The sequence below is a fragment of the Kryptolebias marmoratus genome, linkage group LG3 (genome assembly GCF_001649575.2).
Source record: "Kryptolebias marmoratus isolate JLee-2015 linkage group LG3, ASM164957v2, whole genome shotgun sequence".
NCBI lineage: Eukaryota > Metazoa > Chordata > Actinopteri > Cyprinodontiformes > Rivulidae > Kryptolebias > Kryptolebias marmoratus.
In genome coordinates, this window is record NC_051432.1 from 9,299,420 (window position 1) to 9,320,549 (window position 21,130).

General features: G+C 40.9%; 1 protein-coding gene across 9 annotated transcripts in view; it reads left to right on the forward strand.

The window, feature by feature from the left end:
• apbb2b (amyloid beta (A4) precursor protein-binding, family B, member 2b) overlaps positions 1-21,030 on the forward strand; it is a 48,826-nt gene extending 27,796 nt beyond the window's left edge. For 5 of the 9 annotated variants that reach the window (XM_017406017.3, XM_037974705.1, XM_037974706.1 and 2 more), the window contains 14 exons: positions 1,738-1,982; positions 2,381-2,512; positions 3,058-3,129; positions 3,275-3,325; positions 4,235-4,320; positions 4,710-4,770; positions 6,654-6,800; positions 7,381-7,508; positions 10,426-10,540; positions 12,378-12,465; positions 13,444-13,527; positions 13,658-13,773; positions 14,202-14,381; positions 15,834-21,030. In XM_017406017.3, coding sequence (XP_017261506.1) covers positions 1,738-1,982; positions 2,381-2,512; positions 3,058-3,129; positions 3,275-3,325; positions 4,235-4,320; positions 4,710-4,770; positions 6,654-6,800; positions 7,381-7,508; positions 10,426-10,540; positions 12,378-12,465; positions 13,444-13,527; positions 13,658-13,773; positions 14,202-14,381; positions 15,834-16,004 — 1,676 coding nt within the window. In that variant the 3' untranslated portion in view covers positions 16,005-21,030. Of the gene's footprint in view, positions 1-1,737; positions 1,983-2,380; positions 2,513-3,057; positions 3,130-3,274; positions 3,326-4,234; positions 4,321-4,709; positions 4,771-6,653; positions 6,801-7,380; positions 7,509-8,281; positions 8,410-9,615; positions 9,622-10,425; positions 10,541-12,377; positions 12,466-13,443; positions 13,528-13,657; positions 13,774-14,201; positions 14,382-15,833 lie in introns of those variants that run through there. The other 4 variants (XM_017406035.3, XM_037974708.1, XM_037974709.1 and 1 more) reach the window with 4 other exon arrangements.
• Positions 21,031-21,130: the final 100 nt, after the last annotated feature.

A 21,130-nucleotide genomic window follows, 5' to 3' on the forward strand; every position in this document is an offset into this window, starting at 1 on the left:
CCCCACAAGGAGCAGTTGGTCCTCACAAGGTAGTATATGTTAGGAAAATTGTCCCCACAATGTATCAAATACATGGCCACGCACACACACACACACATACCACTAGCACTAGCTGACTGGTCCCTCAAAGCTTATATCAGCTTTGAGTTGCTACAATCAGGAATGTAAATTAGCATCATTTTCACCACCTTAGCCACATCACATCAGGTATCTTATCAATAGTTTGTGAGTGTGTGTGTGCTTGAGAAGGCTTGACTACCAGGAGTGTGTGTGTGTGTGTGTGTGTGTTGAGTAACAACACAGATGTTTTCTTATTTAAATGTAACGTTGTTGAATAATAAGTTATAAAACAGCTTTATAAACAGGTGTTGCATTCTGTTAGATGAGGGGAGTTTATCATATCATACTGTAAAAACAGAGGAAGTGTGTGTGGCTGTATAGTCCGAGTGTATTCATGTTTTGTACATCTGATCAAGTTTGAAACTGAAACATGTAACCTCCAAAAATGCTAAAAGTTAAATGTTCAGTTTTCAATGGTAACATTGGTTATTTCCCGCCGCCAAAGGTTAAAGGGCGATACAGTTTTTGTGTGTGTGTGTGTGTGTTTTTGTGTTTATTTGTTGGTGTGTGTGTTTGTCTTTAGCATTAGGAAAATATCTCATGAATCAGTGGGCAAGTTTTAATGAAAGTTTCAGAAAGAAATCACACGGTTGACATCTACAACTGTTGAACTTTTGCAATCATCCCCATTCAAAATGGCCGCCACAGCTAAGCGACTCTAGCAAACACAAAAATGGTTAAGATTTAGTGAAATTTATAGATATTGTAATAAAACTGGGTGTGTGGTTAGCTGAAAGTAATTCCAACAGTATCCTTTGAGCGCTAACTGATCGTGCAAAATCTGCTTTTAAAACGTTGACATTAACTATTGGAACCAACTGTGTCTGTCTGTTAGCAAAATTTCTCTTGAATCACTGGATAGTTTTTAATGAAACTCTCAGTGAGTGATCACTGGATGTACATCTACATCTGACTAATTTTTGGAGTCAGTTAAATCAGCAATGATTAGTAGAAGCAGCTTTTTTCTTGAATTTTTATATGTGAATAGATGTCATTGAGTGCTTTAGGCAATTTTTGAACAGATAAGAAGAAGAAGGAGAAACACAGAGACCAAATTGGATCACATACTCATTAAAACAAAGTCACTAACTTGTCTTAAATGAGGTTCCAGGAATAAGCTAATGCAATTACAGGAGGCAGAAGGAAATAATATTTCTACAGATGTATCATGTTGATGAAACTGTATTAGCACTCTGCTCGGGCCATCTCTTTGCAGTGATACATCCTTGTGGGTGCAAAGCTTCTTGTTTTAGAGTGTTTTTACGGCCGGTATTATAACTTTGTTTGAAAAGAAGTATTGACGCTGTCCCTGAGCATGTGTGATCTCAGTTGCCTGAGATCATGGAGTCATGGCTTGTTAAAAGAACAGCTGCAGCAGATGCTCTTATTCCAGGACAGCTGTTCATTTTACTCAGAGACCTATTCCATTATACAGAAGATAGGCATTCTGTGTTGTCACATAATTATGTGTATTGTTGCTCTTTTATATTAGACTCTTTTTATAGGTAAGTTGGTCTTTACTAGGCAGGTACCTCTCAAACACCTTTTTCACCCCTGCAGAGAAATGTAGGTCTAGCTTAGATGAATGACCTTGTTTTTTTTTTTTTTGCCTCCCAGATATCTGGAGCGAGCAGTCCTTCCAGACCGATCCCGACCTGCCTCCGGGATGGAAGAAGATCACGGACATGGCCGGTATCTACTACTGGCACATTCCTACAGGCACCACCCAGTGGGAGCGGCCTTCCAGCCGCCCACCTCTCCCCGGACAGACCGAGGCCCCGGCCCTGGGCGAACCCACGGGATCAGCTCCTCGTAAACACTCGCTGGGCTCCCTCAGCCCCTTGCCCACGCCCGACCATGAGGTGAGAGGCACAGAACTTCTGCTAAAGGGGGCAAAACGCCAAGTTCACCAAACACGAGCACTCTTCTGTTTGCAACTGCAGTTTTTGTGCAAATGAATAGATTTGCATACAGATTAACATTTTTAGGTCAGATCAGCAATTTGAACAACAATTAATTATGCAATGAGGCACACAATCTGATTTCTGTAATCTGTTAAGGAGCCATATGTTGTGTGTTTTGTAAAGATTTCCTGACCTTTGGGCCAGACTGTTCTGCTTGTTAAAACACTGTTAAACACAGAGGCGCGGCAATTTTCTTCACAAAAATGTAGCAGAAAGCAAGTCTTCTCCAGAAAGATGTATTAACTACAGCATTCTTTGACAGTCACATATGTGTCTGTGTGCTTGTATGCAAAAAGTTGTGCCAAGCGGAGATCTTCTTCAGGGCTTCAACTCGCTCAGGCAGCACCACCTCTGACAGCTCGGTGGAGCCCCTCTCCTCTCAGGAGACCCCCCTCCCCACCTGTGGATTTGTCAACAGCTGCTACTTCGTAAGTTTGGAACAAGAGTTGCTCTTGTTTATTTTTATTTGAGCACATTTTGGAAGAAGAACTTTGAAGCCTCCATATAATAAAGTATTAGAGCTTATTTACTTATTTATGTTCTTCTGTATTCCTGATTGAGATTGTCAGATTGATTTTTTTTTTTAAAAAAAAGCAAAGTGCGAAGAAGAGGGAACCATCAATGCTGACGTCTACACCGAATAAGACGATGCAGGAACAATCAGTCAGTCAATCATGTGGATTGATGGATTAAAGTGGAGAGAGGAAAGGAGATTGATAGAGAGCAGCAATGCGCAGATAAAATATTGATCCAGTGAAAATGGGCCGATGTTGATGGATGGATGTGCCGGAATGAGATTCTGGCACATCTGTCCGTGGCGACTGACCTCCACGCTGAGCATCAGCCGCTGACACGAAATCCAAATTGACAGGCAGATTAGGACTAATTCTTTCATTTGATTTCCAAATCTCAACACAGAGATAGCGAATTCTGTAGATATAGCGCCTTTAATGCCTTTTGTCTCTCTGTTTAGCCTCGTTCCACATCTCTGCAGGGGATTCCTGATCAGGAATGTCGCTCTAAGCAGCACGACGACGAAGACAAGGTGGGATGCTCAAAAATTTACCAATACCATTAATATAACACTGTCTGTGGAGCAAAGTATTCAGAGAAATGTGTCTTTCTTCCCTTGCTCCCCTCTTATTTCTCGACCCAACTTTATCTGTTTTGTGTTTTAACGCCGTATGTAGAAACAGGTGTGGAGTGAATTTGGCGGAAAAATTGATAGTGAAGTGTGGAAGGCAAGTATCATTCCCTCAGTGTCGGCGACTCTTCGTTTAACCCCGCCCACTCTTGGTTGCGTTCATGTGCAGTACGCCTCAAAGTCACTGCTGAGGAGAAAGCATGTGTGGCTGAAGCTCCATCGTTAATGTTTCTGCATCACCTTCAGCACTTTATGATGCCTAATATGTAAAAGTGTGTCTGTTTTATGGCTGCAGCAACGTATTTAGCTTTTTTTTTTTAACTTATATGGGAAATATTTTCATCTTTCCATTCTAACTGCACAGATATGACTGCGTTTGCACACAGAGATGTGCGTGTGTGTGTGTAACTAATGTATGTTAACATTCTTTTCTTGATGTAGCATGTCCTGCTGTACAGTTCATAATTCACCACCACCGCCATTTCTGCATCCAGCAAGGACACTCCGCCCACGCTTGGATGCATGCTGATATACACTGTGTAGCATCAGAATATATTTACATTTTGTGTTTTTTCAAAGGCCTGTATCTATTAGCTTTGCTCCCAGGCTTGTAACCCATGGCTAATATGATGGTCACACATGTTGGTGTTTCTAAACATCTGCCACAGTCTGAGCTGGAACTCGAGCACAAGCACCACCGTTAATATTCATAATAAAAGCATTTTTTATAGATTTTTTTTTCTTTCTTTCTTTTTTTAATGTTGGGGGAGGGTTGGGTTTCCCACTGTGTGTAAGCCATCCAATGGAGTTTTCCTGTGTCTGGAAATTAAAATCTTGAATCAATTAAAAACCAAAAATGTGAATAAGCTTTTAATAAGTTATCACACAGTATATTACAGGTTTGATGTTTGAGTGTCTTTAAGTTGGAACATATGTGGAATTCAAAGATTGCTGGGTGTATTTTGATGTAATTTTGTACCCTGACCGTATCACCTGTGTGCGTCAGGACCTGCAGGCGGCCACGGTGAACCCTGACCCCAGCCTGAAGGAGTTTGAGGGCGCCACACTTCGATACGCTTCTCTCAAGCTAAGGTGAAACATTCGTGCACAGTCACTACTAGGCATCAAACTTCCCACAGATGATTTTGTTAGTCATTTAGTTATTAAATATTTGTTTGATTTTTCAGCACCATTCCTATCAATCCATAACCTGGATGACTGAGAATCTGCACTAATATTTGTCTGTTTTTACCTGTTAGTTTTAGTTTCTCTAATCTAATATTTAAACATTATTAGTCAAACAAAGCAAAAAAAATGAAGGAAATGTAGGAAATGGTTTTATGTTGTCTGGAAATATGACTGTTTTTTGACTTTGATAAATTTACAGACAAGACAAGGCTTGCAAACTAATTGCAGCTAATAATGAAATATTTTCATACAGCTGTATGATGTTTATGTATTCAAAAATGAACTTTTTCCAGGAACCGTCCAGCCATGGAGGAAAACGAGTCCAGCAGCGTCAACAGTGACCCCGAGGTCAAAGTAAGGGTCTCTTTTTCACCACAACTCCAGCTTAAAGACGTTTGTCATCACACAGTCAAAATGAACACTGCTTTAAAATGTGTCAACAAATTTTAATACTATATAGTTTCAAACTTTAAAGTTGCTAAAAAAAAGTCCTCTTGTATTTCTTGATTTATCACACTCAGATTACTGTGTTCTGCTTCTTTAATTGTTTTAAATTTAAATTGTATTTGTTCCTGAGGCTGACAAACCTTTTTTATTTGTTAAATTATAGATTTGTTAGAATCTAAAGTAACCAACTCCGGACTTGTGTTACATGTCTTGTCTAATCTTTTCCAAAAACATTGTTGAATATAATCATTGTTCTCACCCAACCATGACATCCCACCTTGGAGTAATAATTATTGTGTTTCAGTGTGTTGATGTGCTCAGTTTGGAGAAAGGCAGTGTTTGATGGCGATCATCAGCTGAGTGATAGTGCCCCCCAGTGATGAACTAAGGAAATACAGATCTGTGTTGTACATCTATGCATTTTAGGTCAAGTCAAGCTGTTTTTATTAAGACATATCAAACATATAACTGAATAAAAAATTGCATGTTTCTCCGGTCCAGCATGGGTGCACATCATAATAAAAAAAAACACAAGTATTTAAGTTCAAAGAAAGATGTAATGCTCACTTAAGAAAACATTTTAAAAATCTGTTAAAGTCATCAGAAATAATAAAACGGGTAGCACTTAGTGTCCAAGTGAGTGTTGGTAAGTATTAAGCAACTTTTTTTATGCATTTTTTTTTATCTGTGGACTAAAACGGTTTCACATTCTTTGTAGGGCTTGATTTAATGGAGCGAGATGTGCAGCCACTTGGCAGGCGTTTGAACAGCTTCTGGGCAGGATGAGAGGATTCTGTCACATTACTGACGGCTGCCTTTATGCGTCTTTTCTTATTTAAATTGTATCCAAAGAGGGGAGTGAGACCCTGATGGCTCTCTCAGCCATTTTTTTTACAATTTATCGCCCAGACTTTGAAAGCCTTCAAAGCCAAAATTCCAATGAGACATTAAAGTTTTTTTAACTGGTCGCATGTAGTAAAACGTAGAACTGTTGGGGCCATCTGCTTGCAGAAGATCAAGTGTAAAACATATATATATTTAATTTGTCTTGCCTGATCCAGTTTCAATGCATTCTGCAACCCACTCAGGATTCAGTTGGATAACTAGATGGCTTTATAGGCTGATTGCAGCTGAGCTCGGTCACATGATGCTGACTCGGCTGAGGTCCTGAAAGTCACAAATCTAAACACCCGTGACATCGTGCCTAATAGCAGACCCACACGGTCCCACAGTCCAGCCTTCTGGACTGGTAGCACTCTAAAATATTAATGATAGGAAATAACTCCCTCTAGTATCGAGGTGAAACAGTTTTTTCCTGATTTCTGAGGGAGTTGACTACAAATAAGGCCTCAATCGACAGCAGTTTCTGTCCATGAAAGGCAAATCGACTGAATTCACGTTTACAATTACGGCTCCATCAACCTCGGCTGTCTCTGCTTGTGTGAGCAGACTTATTTGCTGCCTGTCTCTCCACCTCTGTGACCTATATAACGCACTCACCAGATTATATGGGTCATGCGCTTTCAACCAGCAAGAGAAAGGTGGGATTTTACCCACAAGTTTCATCTGTTTTTATTTATAAAGTCAGCATTGTTTAGCACTATTTTAGGAATGTTATTGGTTTTTAAAAAACAAACCCTTTCAAAACTTTAGGACAAATGTCTTGCTATTCAGGAAAAAAATGCTTATATGTGAAAGTATTATAGTAAAATAACAGCAAACATGAATGTGGGTTTCCAGAGAGTCACGATATGTTTCTAACAGCTGAATGTGATTGTTTTTCCCCTCAGTGTTTTGCGGTGCGCTCTTTGGGTTGGGTAGAGATGGCTGAGGAGGACCTGGCTCCTGGAAAGAGCAGCGTTGCTGTCAACAATTGTATCCGACAGCTGTCCTACTGCAAAAATGACATTCGAGACACTGTTGGCATCTGGGGAGAGGTGAGGAATATCATGCAGGATTAGTTTTCTATACAATATATGTTTTGTTCTGTGTGTAAAACAAACAAAAAAAGAAACATGGCACATTTATAGATATTGGAAATTAAAAAAGGTTTTTGAGAGGAGGCATCCCTGGAGAAATCCAGGAGGATAAGTCAAAAAAGATTAGCCTAATGGAAAATAAAACACAATAAAAGCTGGCAGTATGCACCTTATGATGAGAGGAGGAAGAAAGAGGAAAGTGGAGCAACACTTTCAGTGCTGTGGGTCTAACTAATGTGACCTGACAGAATGCAGAGAGGAAGAAACTTCACCCCTCTTTCAATAACCTGTTTTCCTTCCTCCCACCTGTTTTAGGATTTGATGATTTATTTAGAGGCCTACCAAGCCAAGGAATACACACACATATATACACTTACTTTCGAACACCATAAGTAAAAATAATAGTGTTTTATAGGAAATTTCTGACCCAATAACTTACTTTTTTACTTTTCCTCAAGCTGTGGGAAACTAAAATAGTTTTTGTTTTTTGTTGTAATATCTGAAGGATTTGTGTCTCTCTTTCTGTGTGTGTCTGAAGGGGAAGGACATGTACCTGGTGTTGGAGAACAACATGCTGAACCTGGTCGACCCCATGGACCGCAGTGTGCTTCATTCTCAGCCCATTGCAAGTATCCGAGTGTGGGGCGTTGGCCGGGACAACGGCAGGTTAGTTGTGCCGGTGACTGCGTTTACATTTCCTGGAATTTACCTCTCTTTACTCTCCTTTACACCTTTATTTATCTCTGTGGCAATGTATTTTATGGAGATTTGAGTGTTGTCATCAGAGGAGTTTAGGTCCGTAGTCTATTGTTGTTTAGCTTTTTTTCTTAGAATGATAAATTGAGTGGCGGGTCATGCTAATTAATAAGGTTAAGCAGACAGATGGCACTGTGGCAGGAAGAAGAGATGGAGTTAATGACTCATTAAGAAGAGAGAAAATAAAGCAATGATATTTAATCACAGGAATTTATGAAAGAGAAAAGGAAATTGGAGTTTACTACCTTTCACTGGGCTTGGCCCGCTGCAGCAGACTTCACCGAAGGTTAACATGAACCTTTGAATAATCGATGTGGTGCATCTGCTTGGTGACCACCAGAGGGAGCTGTGCACTGCTGAAAAGACGAGAAAAATACCCAGTGTAGGTTATCGTGCACAGCGGGGCGATGTGGACCTGAATGGTTAGTAATTGCTGCACAATCTGGGCTCGCGCGCTCCTGCACGTAACCAGAAGTTGTTGCATTAAATAAATAAATAAATAAATAAACAAGCTAAGCTCATTCTGTCAGATGGTCAGTTTTCTGCACTTGTTGTCTACAAATAGGAGGAGTTGAAGCTGGGGGAATAGCTTAGCTGCAGCAGAAGAAGGAGGGGATGACAGTGGGGGAGAGAGAGAGAGAGGGGCGGGGGTGAAGCTGCCAGAGGGGGAGGCATGGTTAGTTCTGAAAGGGTGTGGAGCAGACGGGTTAAAGAAAGCGAGCATGCAGTATCAGCGGGAATTGATGGAGTGAACGTCAAACAGACGCTCCCATTATCAGGACTACCCAGCAAGACAGGCGAGCTGACCACTGTGAGTAGATTATTTTTTGTTCCTTTGTTTTATCAGAAAGTAGAAGGTACCTCAGATAAAAACGGGGGCCTGTCAGCAGGGAGGATTTCTCTCTGTTTTAGCGTTTGATTTGAAGTGTTCTTGTTAGGATTTTATAGAGATTCAGGTGAAGTGAAAATGAAATGTGATGTGGTTTACTAAAAGATAAATAAGTTGTGATTATTTGAATCCCCTGTGTTAGAAATACAAGAGGAGCTTTTATTTCATTTCTCTGCGCTCGAATTATCAATAATTGTATGGTAGAAAATGTGTGAAATTCCATTTACTACCTACGAATAGTGATTGCCGCCCATTGTTATTCTGCGATGAGTTCTCATTCAGCTTATTCCTTCCTCTGAATGAGTTGAAGATAATGGCTGGTGCAGGGATTTTCCCCTCCGTTGCACACTGACACACTGATACCCCCTGTGAAAGAAGGGCTGTAGCCGTCGTGTTGACACGCGAGCAGCCGGGAAACTTCTCGTCGCCCCGAGATTACAGATCCCCACAGCAGCCTTGACATTTTCAGCAGGCTGGCCGGATAACATACACATGCATACATGACAACGTACACAAAATGAGATATCACTCCCAGTTTGGCTCTTCTATTTTCTTCTTTTACTCCTTTCTGTCCTCGTCTTGATGCTTTGACTCTAAAGCATTTCAAACACTTTGCATCTAATCTCCTCTCCCAACATCAACCGACTCGACATTCTCAGAAAATTCTATTTATGTGTCTATAAACCTCTCATCTTAGGCATTTTTGGTTGTTTACAACCTGAGCTGTTAATTAAATCCAACAGAACGTGTTTCTGTTCCCCCCCCCTCTTTATCTTTGGAGCTCACTGATTTATTCTTCTAGTTTTTCGTGCTTCAGCTCAAAGTTAAGTATGTGTTTTAAAATAACCTGCTGAGATCTGTGCTACATCTCTTTGACCCATGCATGCATTTACTTTAAAACACTGCTACAGAAACTTTTTTTTTTTTCTTCCCCCCTCTGAGGTGGTTTAGATGGTGCAGAGATGAGAAGTGAATGTGTCACTAAGGTTTAATTATACATGTGTGTGAGCGGGTCTCCTCGCTGTTCGTGGCTCTTGTCCCTCTGCAGGAGGCCAGTAGGATTTTTTTTTTTTTTTTTTTCCTCTCTACTAACTATCCTCCTTTCCTCCCATGCCTCCTTGGACCCAGAGAGAGGTAAACACATTCCTTTAACTCATCACCCATCCTCCTGCAGTAGCTCTCCATCATCTGCACTGTTTCTTATTGTTTCATTTCCTCTGCGCTTCGTTTTTTATTTTCTCGTCTTCAAAGCTGCTCTGAATGCTCTGGATTATCGTGCTCACATGTACGGGAATGTAGGAAATGAAGGCGACTTTTTGCGTGTCTGCGTTTGCGCACGCTTGTTTACACTCCCACACGGACAAACGGGAATGTTTTTAAGGGAAGTGTCGCTCGGGGTGTTTGCTCAGAGGTCTTGTTGACCCTTAGACCTGTTTTCTGTTAAACAGCACACTGAAGCTTGAAGGAAGTTTTTTATTTCTTTATTTTTTTGGTCTATTGTTTATTGCTCTTTCCAGACAACATAAAGCATAAATGCGTGTGCTGCTCTGGTTTGATCTTGTGCAATTTCTCTTTTTTAGCATTATATTTCTTCATTCCTTTCGGAGCTAATCTGTTTTTTATTTCTTTGGTTCATTCTGCATTTCTTCACTTCAGCAGAGTTAAAATGTTTTCAGCTCCTGCAGCTTCAGAGGAGAGTTCTTACCTGCTGTCATTCTATTCTTGCATCACACTGCTGTATTGATCTCTGGAGTCCATTGGCTTTTGTGTGTGTGTGTGTGTGTATACATTATTCACTTCATTTTTCTCATTCCTTTCAAAGCTAAATCTGTATTAAAATTGAACAGATACTCTTATCCATATTTTAGAAAAACTAGTCTAACATTCTCTTTTTTCTGTTGTTAGTGTTCGCGTATATATAAATTTTGTTTGTTTCAGGGACTTTGCGTATGTGGCACGGGACAAAAACACCAGGATCCTGAAATGTCATGTGTTTCGCTGTGACACACCAGCCAAAGCCATCGCCACAAGCCTGCATGAGATCTGCTCCCGGGTGAGTCGTTTCCAGCCCGGTGGTGTTTCAAACACAAGGCCAACATTTTGTTGCGCCAAAAACGTTTAAATGAGCCTCAGGGCTGTCACAAAGCGCTCATTTCACGAGACGAGATACCGGGCTCACGAGAACGAGGTGAGGTTTTAACAGTATTTTCAGGGGAAAAAAAAAGGTTTTGCTACAAACTCAGCTGACTGGCGTCTGTCCTGTCAGATTTCTCATGAGCCTTTCTCCAACTATACATGACCTTCTAACTTCTTAAAGCTGCGAGACCTTCAAATCTAATGATGTCAAACTCATTTTCAGAAGGAAACATATTTAAAAACCTGATCAAGGATAAATCTTTTTTTTTTTTCAGTATATTTCTGAAAAGATACATAAACTGGATAATGCAGTCCAGTTTGATTTCACTTTGCCTCAAAGTCTGATTGATTCTTTTCCTCTCACCTCAAACTAGTTAACGAGAGGTTTAAACTTTATTTTCTCAGCTTCAAAGAAGGCAAATTACTGTGTGAACTCGGCACTAAGTCTGTTCTGTTTTAAATAAATGCATGACAGACTCTTCCTCTCAGCACGTAGCTGCAGAGGCTACAGGAGGGCGAGGAAAGCTGCTCTCTAATTGCCTTAAGTGATGTGCTGTGCTAATCCTTGCGCTCGGAGCTCCCCCTTCTGCTGCTGCCACTCAAACGATGTAAAGTGGTGCGGATTTTACCAGAAGATGGTTTGAACTTGAAAGTTTAATCTCGCTGGATCTCCTTGGACGAGCTCTTGATAAACCCCTAATAGATATCCAGTTTGTGTGAAGAGTGTATCACCTTCCCCTCCTCATCAATGGGGCACAAGTCATTTTTCTGAGCAAACACAAGAAAAGCTGCTTTAAAATTGAACAAGAACAGCAGAAACAACCGTAAATGTTTTTACATCACCTTGCCTGAGAAATAAAACTTTCACGTAGAGAAACATATTGAAACGAGCAGCTTCTCTTGTGTTTTGCCTCATTATGTTTTCCATTCCTCAGTCTGAGCTCCTTTTAATATTTGCACAAAGTATCTGAAGTCCTCAGTGTCTTTCTCCCGAACACAATCAGTGAGCTGTTTCTGCACCGCGTGTTCGTTCTCACATCGACACAAATTAATTTTAAACATAACCAGAAAACCTGTAATCAGACCATGGAGTTTTTATTGTATCTACTGTGAAATAATAGATTTTACTTTCTTCTAATGAAGGAGGAAAGCATTAGAACTGTGATTTGGGTTTTAAAAAGGATTGTTTAGTCATTTCTATAGCCTCATAATTTAGTGCTGATCTTAAATCTGAGTGGAGTCGATTAGTTTTTACAGGTTTTTTTATACCTTATTTGCAGACAGACTTGTGTACCACTGAGTCACATTTATCTCACAATTTATAAATAAGAAAAAGTGGAGAACTGTTGAGTGAGGTGCAGATTGGTTATCACAAACTCTGATTAGGAACTTGTACAATTTGGTGTTTGTAGGCATGTGAGAAAGAAAGGTGTGATAAATTTGTTTCAGTCAGTTTTGCTTTTGTCTGAGTGTTTTTTGTTTGTTTTTTTGCAGTGGAAGCTTGAATTGTTTTTTTTAAGGCTTGTATGATCTGTTTTAACATGTGTGTGTGTGCTCCCCGGGTGTAATGGGAGAACAGCATGACAGAATCGGCGGCGAAACTGCTCTTCAGCTCTTTCATATAATTATTTTCGTCTGCCCCCCCACCTTCCTGCACTTTCACACATTTTATTTTTTTTTTCTGTTTGCTTCTTTGCTCCTCTCCTCCCCCCCGTGTGCCTGCCGTGTTTCAAAAAATACTGCCTTTCCTTCAGATAATGACTGAGCGAAAGAATGCCAAAGCCATGGCAGGAGGCTCTCTCCAGGACAGGATGCAGGCAGGACTAGATCTCCCTTTACAAGGTAGGCTTCACACAGTATATATACACCAACCCACTGTGTGATGCAAGTGCAAAAAGGCAGCTAAAAATATTACATTGATGTCAGTTATCATCTCTGTGGCTGTCTGGATGTCTTACAGCGTTTACAAGAACAGAACTTTGGAAACAAAGTTGTTTCCAATCACTTGTATTCATTAAAGATTAATTGCGTATGTGTCTGGGAAGTAGGGAATTCATTTTTCTCCCCAATAAAACACTCACATAAAAACAGGAAGCCATTAATACACACATTCCTTTGAGCTTTAAATCTATACAATAGCACCACTTCTGCAGTACGCACAACTTGACTTATAAAAAGCCTGGTTTACAGATTGTAGAGAAACAACACAATGCTGTAATGCTCGTTATCTCACCTCAACACCCAGTTTCTCTGAGGAACTGTGGAGGGAGACGCTTTCCTCTGTGTTTTCTCTCCTGTGTCTCATAAAAAGGTCATTTAAACGCACACAGTAGTAGCGACACGTGACGCATCAAGGCTCAAGTTTACAGCTTGTCGGCACCAACAGATGCTCCGACTACCTCTGCTTAAATGAATAAAAATAACAAACATCCCAAAGCTGAGACACTGGAGGTGAAGTGTGACGGTGTGTCGGACACATCTATAGTCCACGGTGCCATGCAACATCAGAAATGTTTTGTCACTAAAAACGGTATCATAAGAGACTTTCTCCTGAAGTCCTTTTTCCAGAAGCAAAGTGTCTTAGGAGCTCTTGAAGAGCAGGGATGATGCATTTCTCTGCAGGTCAAAAAATAAACTCTTTAATAAGGCAAAGTTATTGTCATCTTCTAGTATTGGGCCAGAAGAATATCATGTCCTGTCTGTTGCACTGTAAAGTTGTGACACTAAAATCAATTGGAAGCAATTCATTTAATGTACTACAGTGTGACACAGCATCTGTTGTTACAGGCACCTGTTAAGTTTGTCTTAAATTCCTCTCAGCAGAGTTTCCCACACCAAAGACGGAGCTGGTTCAGAAATTCCAGGTGCTCTACCTCGGTATGATGCCTGTGGCCAGACCGATAGGTTGGTATAAAACACACTCACTCACATATATGTGAACACACACTGTAAATAGTTTTAAAGTAGGCAGGAAGCGATGATCTGGATCTTAATGTGGTTGACATTTGTTTCTTTTGAACAACCCTTACTGCAGGTATGGATATCCTGAACGGCGCTATCGACAGTCTGATCGGTTCTTCCAACAGAGACGACTGGACTCCGGTGGCCCTGAATGTGGCAGACGCCACAGTGACCATCAGCAAAGAGGAGGTCAACTATTACTTCCAACTTCTTAGCACACAGCTAGAACTGATTACGCCTACAAAGGCTTGTGTGTCTTTTCAAAAAAAAAAAAGGTTTGAGTTATCGGTTATCTGTGATTTATGACTTCCTGTTTAGTGTTTCTTTCTTTTAGAAATAAAGTTTCCAAGCTGCTGCCTTTAGTGATAGGACTGGATTGTATCTTACAGCCAGCTGCACTCATGTTTAAATTGGTACATACAACCAAGTTTTCAGTGTTTGACCCTACAGATAACATCTTTTTTGTGTTGTGATTTGTTACAGTTAGCTGTTTAATTCCTGAAGTAGTTGTTATTGTGATGTTTTCTATTCAAGTAACTGAAGTACGTAAAATCAAATTGCAAGCAAATGTTTATCTGTTTATTTCGTTAAGCTTGCGCCTACATGTTTCTGACTAGGATGAGGAAGAGGTGCTCGTGGAGTGCCGCGTCCGTTTCCTGTCTTTCATGGGCGTCGGGCACGACGTGCACACGTTTGCCTTCATCATGGACGCCGGCAGCCATCGCTTTGACTGCCACGTGTTCTGGTGCGAACCCAACGCCGGAAACGTGTCTGAGGCCGTTCAGGCAGCTTGTATGGTGAGTCGCAACACATCGACAGGACGCACAGCTACTCTCTGAACTCTTCGGCCAATAGAAACTGAGATATCACAACCGATACCAGTAACTCGTTCATATTTGTTTCATTGTTTCATACATCTGAACTGCTGCAGCCACTTCAACACACAGGCAGCCAAAGACGCAGCAGTGGGTTCCTTTGCATTCTAATGTTTTTTTTTGTTTTAAACAGACATTAAATAATTTACTAATGTTGTTGAGTCTTTTTATTCCCTCATATTATCAGCCTGTAAGCTCACTGTGTTAAATGCAGTTTATCTTTACAAGTTTAACACTGTCTGCTCCATAAGACGGAGCCCACAGAAGAAAAATATTTGTAGCTGCTTCTGTCCACTGCTGCCATGTTTTGCACAGATTTAAATGATTTATTGTATGTTTTGCTGCCTTCTTGGCCAAATCTCTTGAAAAAGAGAACTTTTTTTTTATACCTCAATTAGACTTTTTTACCTGGATAAATAAAGGATATAAAAAATAAATGACATGAGGAGAAAGTAATTTACCTCACTTGATGTCCTGTTCATTCTTGAACGATTGGAAAATGTTGATCTTGTGTTGTAGCTCTGTTTTTTTACTATTACAGAAAAATCTGAGTGAAGTCTGTAGGGTAACACAAAAGCGACCGATGTCTGGAAACAGACACGCTAACAGACTAGTTATGCAAATCTCCCACCTAAAAAGAGCACAGACTCGAAACAGATGAGTTTAGCCTTTTTGTCTGAAACCGAATGTCATTTTAGTGTTCAGTCTTTATAAACGAGTATTTTCGTGTTCGGGTTGCAAGAAAAGCCTTTGTCAAAACAGTGCAATAGAATAAAGAATAAACCCACCCAGTGTTAAAGAGTTAATGTCCTTTTATGTTAACTCATCTAGATTAATTTGCCTAAATGTCAAGCGTTATTAATGCCATTAATCAATATTTACGGCTCCAGTGAAAGGTTTTCAAAGATGTGTATTAAAAGAATAGTCTGTGTGTGAAAGTTGTAACTTTTTTAATCAGTTTTTTAAATTTATGATTATGTTGTCAGTATTTACAACTTTCATTTCGAACGTAGTCTGTCCCATTTGTGCCATAACGCAGCCCATCAGTGGAGGTTTTGTATGTCTCTCTGCCCGTTTCTGGCGTGTGGTGCACTAGATTAGTCGACTGCAGGCTGGGTTATTGATCCCACATCTGAACTTTGGATATATGGTCACACACACGCGCACACACATCTGCACTAAAACAGATTGACGGCGGCAGGAATCATCAGTCATTACTATTGATCCCAGTCAGCAGCCAGCAGCGGTCCAGCTTCCTTCTCTCTGTGACACACACACACACACACTTCGACAGTGGTGTGCTCAGCAGCTGTAACTCTCTGTTATTTACCATGCATCTCTGTGTTCTGCCCGCCCCCCACCGTCTGCTTTCAGCTGCGGTATCAGAAGTGTTTGGTGGCCCGACCGCCCTCCCAGAAGGCCTGTGGCTCATCGCCACCAGGAGACTCCGTGTCCCGCCGAGTCTCGACCAGCGTGAAGCGAGGCGTCCTGTCTCTCATCGACACGCTCAAACAGAAGAGACCCGTCGCCGAGTTGCCGCAGTAACCCGGTAAACCGTTACCAGCTTCCTGCCACAGCTCCCAGTCACCATGGAAACCCATTTCATCGCTGCTGAAACCCGTCACCGCCGCAGATTCCAGCAACAACAGGAAACACCGCGAAGCCCTCAGGGTTTGGAGAACCCTGGCATCATTCCCTCGACATTTGGGGGAACAAATAGGAATTCCACCATAAGAGCCTACCAGCTCTTGGGCAACAATTCGAGTCTGTTTCCTCAAAATAACCAAGTAGACTCGAATGAAATCGGATCAGCCATGAGGGACGCTTGAATCATGAGGGTGTATATAGAAGTAATTGTCATCCCGCTCATCACAGCATGAGGAGAGGAGAAACTGGACAAGCCCAGCGGCTGTGATGAGCGAGCTCACCGCTAACCAAAATGCTCATCTCTTCGTGCTCTGTGTGTGTTTGTGTCTGCCAGCATGACCCTCCACTGCAGACCTCACCTCCTGTTAGTCTGTAGTGGCTTTTTCCCCTCCGACTCGCCTTCTGCTTGTCTTTAGTCAACTATTACTTTGACACAAAGAGCAAAGAAGGATGAACAAAAGCCATCTTATGTTTTTTTTTTAATTATTATTATTAATCAGTAAATATTGAGTAGAAGAACAAAGGAAGCTGCTACAGACTCGAGAGGTTTGTCACTCTACACCCCGCAACCCGTTCAACAGATCAAGCATGACCGTGTTATCTAAATGTGAACCATTCTTAACAGTATCAATATATAGCGCTGCTGCTTTCAGAAACTGAAGGAGATGAGGAACCGGAAGGCACACTGATTGTTTATCCAAGCTTCTCTGTGCTTTGTTTGTTTTTGGGCTTTTTTTTGTCAGCTGTGTAAGAATCAGCCGTGGAACGAGTGGTGACCTTTCACCCGACGCATCCTTCACGTCCTTCCTGTTCACGCCTCGTCTTTTGTTCTTTCGTCACCCCTCAAAAAGTGACAGACAATAGCCATAACAGAGGAAGAGACACGAGGACGGTCAGTTTCATTTCTTTTCTTCGCTGCTCTCCTCTAGTAACCAACGCTAGACGGCCGCGTCAGTCACAGGGGACATCAGCTGCTGCTCTTTGATACACGTGCTGGAGGGAAATTTGTGCATATCTTTTAACCCCTCCTCACCATCAGTCGTCTAAGACTTTGTGTCCACTAATTAAAAAGAAGGAAGACAAAGATCACGTGAGGAAGGTGATTTAATATCAAGTATGGTTACTTTTCCATCTGAAAGCTGGAAGAACTGAAGCAATTTTACGGTCTGACTCAGACTTAACAAGACTTTTCTAGGCTGCTATTTGTCTTGAAGGGTTTATCCCACTTCAGCGTGCTTTCTTTGCATTCTTCATTTAAAGGGATAGTTCAAATCATTTGAAGTGGGGGTCCTGTGGAAAGGTCAGGAACAGTTATTATCTTACTTGCAGTAGATAGCTCTTCGAACAAACTCAGTTTGGAGAAACTGTTTAACTCTGAGGTAACAGCGAGTCCAAGCAAGGTCAGAGCAGAGTGCTGTCATCTTTCAAAATGTTTCTGCAGGTATTAATTTAGAAATCTTTACATGTCTGTCAATTTTACATTTCATGCTTATTCCAGCCGAAATATTAAATAATTATCAGTTGAATGTTTTTGTCTTGAGGTTGTAGATTTAAAAACTGGTAGACTTGGGAGGTGTTATACAACCGTATGGACCACTTTCTGTTGCACATGGTAGTGACAGCAGTCTGTCATTGAACGCACTCCTCTGTCTGGTGATGGTGCCGAGTGTTGTCCATTATGGCCGTCAGCGGTCCTCCTGTCAGCTACGGTTCCGTCTGAGTCCAGCTCCACGATAAAACATCAGCAGCAGTTTACTGCAGATGTTAAAGGACCCTGGTGTCCTCAGGAAGTACAGGTGACTCTCCATCCTGTGGAGTCTCCATGGTCACAGACCAGTCCAGTTTGTCATCCAGCTGAACCAGATGTTTATAGGTGCCGAGAACCTCCACATCACTTTGATGGACACAAGCTGTATGTGAGTTTTGATCCTTTGAAAGTCCACGATCAGCTTCTTGGTCCTGGAGGTGTTCAGCTGCAGATGGTTTGACCTGCACCACTTCGCAGAGTCCTCAACCAGCCTCCTGTGCTCCCCCTCCTGTCCGTCTCTGACGCAACCAACTATTACACTATCATAAGTGCTTTTACACATGACAGAGCCCAGAGTTATACAAGAAGTCAGAGGTGTACAAAGTAAACAGGGAGCACAGGCCCCTGTAGTGCCCCCGGTCTTGCTGACCCCAGTGTCTGATGTGCATCAGTCTGACATACTGCAGTCTGTATGTGGGGTAGTCTGTAATCCATCTCACCAGGTGTGGGTCCACTCACATCTCAGTCAGCTCGACCGTCATAAGATGTTATTGGAGGAATCAAAGAACGTGATTGTGACAGCACCACTCCCTTAGTCCAGATGAGAGTACACCCTGTGCAGCAGATAGAGGATAACTAGCTGTTAGCTCGTCATTACATTCAGAATTAAACAATTTCTCAAACTGAGGTCATTCAAAGAGCCGTCTACAACAGGTAAGATAATAATTGTTCATTAGCTTTCCCCAGAAACGCAGTTTAAAACATCCGAACTGTCTCTTTAGGTTAGTTTCATCAGTGCCATAAGATCACTTGTTTCTGTACGCACATATCTGCCAAGATGAGGTGGAGGGTAATAATGTGTTCAACCCTTCATTCTTCCTAAAGTCGTGAACACATGATGGGTGCAGAGGAACATCTGGATCATTGTTTGCTAAGCCCCTCCTCCAGCCGGCCACTGTCCAATCACAGCCTGTCCAGCTTTAAGACTGTTCAAGGTTAAAAAAAGTGTGTTAGAAATCAAGCTGTAACCTAATATTTTTCATATTTTTAACTGCTATACATCAAGTATTTATTTTAATCAGTCGTTGTAGTTTCTACATGATTTTACTGAGCGAATTTAAATATGTAAGACATGCTCTAGAATCAAATTATAAGTACCATAGACAAAATAATCCTGGTCTGTACAAAGCTGACACATGTTAAGCGTAATCTTACAAAGAAAAACGTACTATTAGTAGTTTGTCGTATTGTCTAACATGTATATAGGAGAAAATTTATCACCAAAAACTAAAAGCTCTCAGAGCTCAAACCTCCACCAAGGTCATAGCGTCATAGATCATGATCTGGATCACCATCAGAATTTAATCGATTGTTTTTTGTAACAACCCAACATTTCCTGAAATGTCATCCAAATACACGCACATAACCTCCTGGGGGGAGGTAACAAAGGGGTCATCTCTAACCCTGACCTTGTTTTTAGAGCATATGTTTGGTTTGCTAAAAAACATGAAAAAAGTGTCACTTTATAAAATTCATCATTGTGAATCATCTTTTAAGGATTATTGCAGCACAATAACAACAAAGTGTCCATTTTGTCTTTGAGGAATCATCTTCCACAAAAAACAGATCTTTTTTTCTAAAAACAAGAAACTTAGCTCGTCTAATGTGCACATTGTGCACAATGTGCTGTTAATTAAATCTAATTTATAAATTTTATTCTTTATATTTACACTCCAGTCATAGAGCTGGTCTTTTCTAATTTAACCTGCCAGGCGTGATGTTGGTTATAAACTTGCATAAAAGGCTTCTTCTGGTTTTATGTGTGACAAGAAGAACTCGATACTTTGAAAGTTTTCTGCTCATTTTAAATGATAAATGAGTCTTTGTTACCACTATCACCCGCGTATTTACTGGGTTAAAAAGCCGGACAGCTGTTGTAACGTTCCCTAAAGGGGGCGGGGCTTAGCAAACACGCAACCTGTTACAAATCTGCAATCTTCTGACAATGTGTGAAACCTCATGGGAAAATGTTGACTATTTACAGTCTGCGTGCAAACATTTGCTGTTATGAAGGTGACATATTTACACCAGAAGAAAAAAGATCAAAATAATTATAATAATTTAAACTCTGACTTGACTTAAAACTATGATTTTAGAGTCATATTTTGATGAATATTGACCTAATATTTGTGCGGCGTTTGCTTGTTCAAACACCCTGCACAGAAATCCACATTTTCCATGAGGAGTAGAAACTCGTATCATGACGTTTTGTTGCCTTTCCCGTAGTTTATAAGGTCTGAAGTAAGCGTTAGTGTAAAAGGAACTAGTTTTGTAGACTAATGGGAAATTCAGCCGCATCACCTTCTTCTTCTTCTTCACATAGATGTTGAAATGTGAACCAGACAACATCTGTTTGTACATAAAACCCATTCAGTGTAACAGGTTCTTGTTGTTATAAGCTATCATTTTATTTTTGGATGTCTTCATGCTTCTCCTGTTTTCTTGTTTTTGTTATGAAATGCCTTTCTTGAAAACGTACCAAATTGCCAAAGTGTAAAGTACTTCTATAAATTGTTGTAGATAAGAAAAAAAGAGTGAATCATAAACAACAATTGAGGCGACTGATAAAAGTTCCCACTTGTCTCTTAAGTTGATGCTGAATTTAACTGTGCGAGTATCTATGCATTTTTTTGACCCGGAGAAAAGGAAAAGTCACAAAAAAGCCTTGCATGCCCTCAGCTTGTAGAAAGAGAGACTGTATGTATTGAACAGAAATATTTTTTATTTTATTTATTCTATTTTATAAAGGTATATACTGATTTTATTAGCTGGGACAGGTTAAAGTGTCTTGATGCTGTCTTTGTTTCAGTCTCTCGCTGACTCAAAACTCTAAACGGCTCCAGTTTGCAGGAAAACAATAAAAGCAGGAATGATTTCATTTTCAACCTGTACAGTTTCACCTGAAGCTGGGAGTTCACTGCTGCTCCCAGCCTTCATCCGAGGAGGAGGAGGAAGACGGCAGCAGTAGTAGACTCACAGTGCTCCTGTCAAGCTCACACACACACAACAAACACACTCCGTTTGAGTTCGATGGATGTGTTGGCTTCCGTTTGCTGCTCACTGATTTGTACACTTTATCAATGTAACCAGATGTGAGAATAAACGGTATAAAACACACCACCTGGAGTCTGTGTGTTCCACGGGTGGAGGCTAATATAAAAGTCATGGATGTGGCTTTTATTAGTCTCTGCCTTTTAATTATTTGATCTGCTTCTGG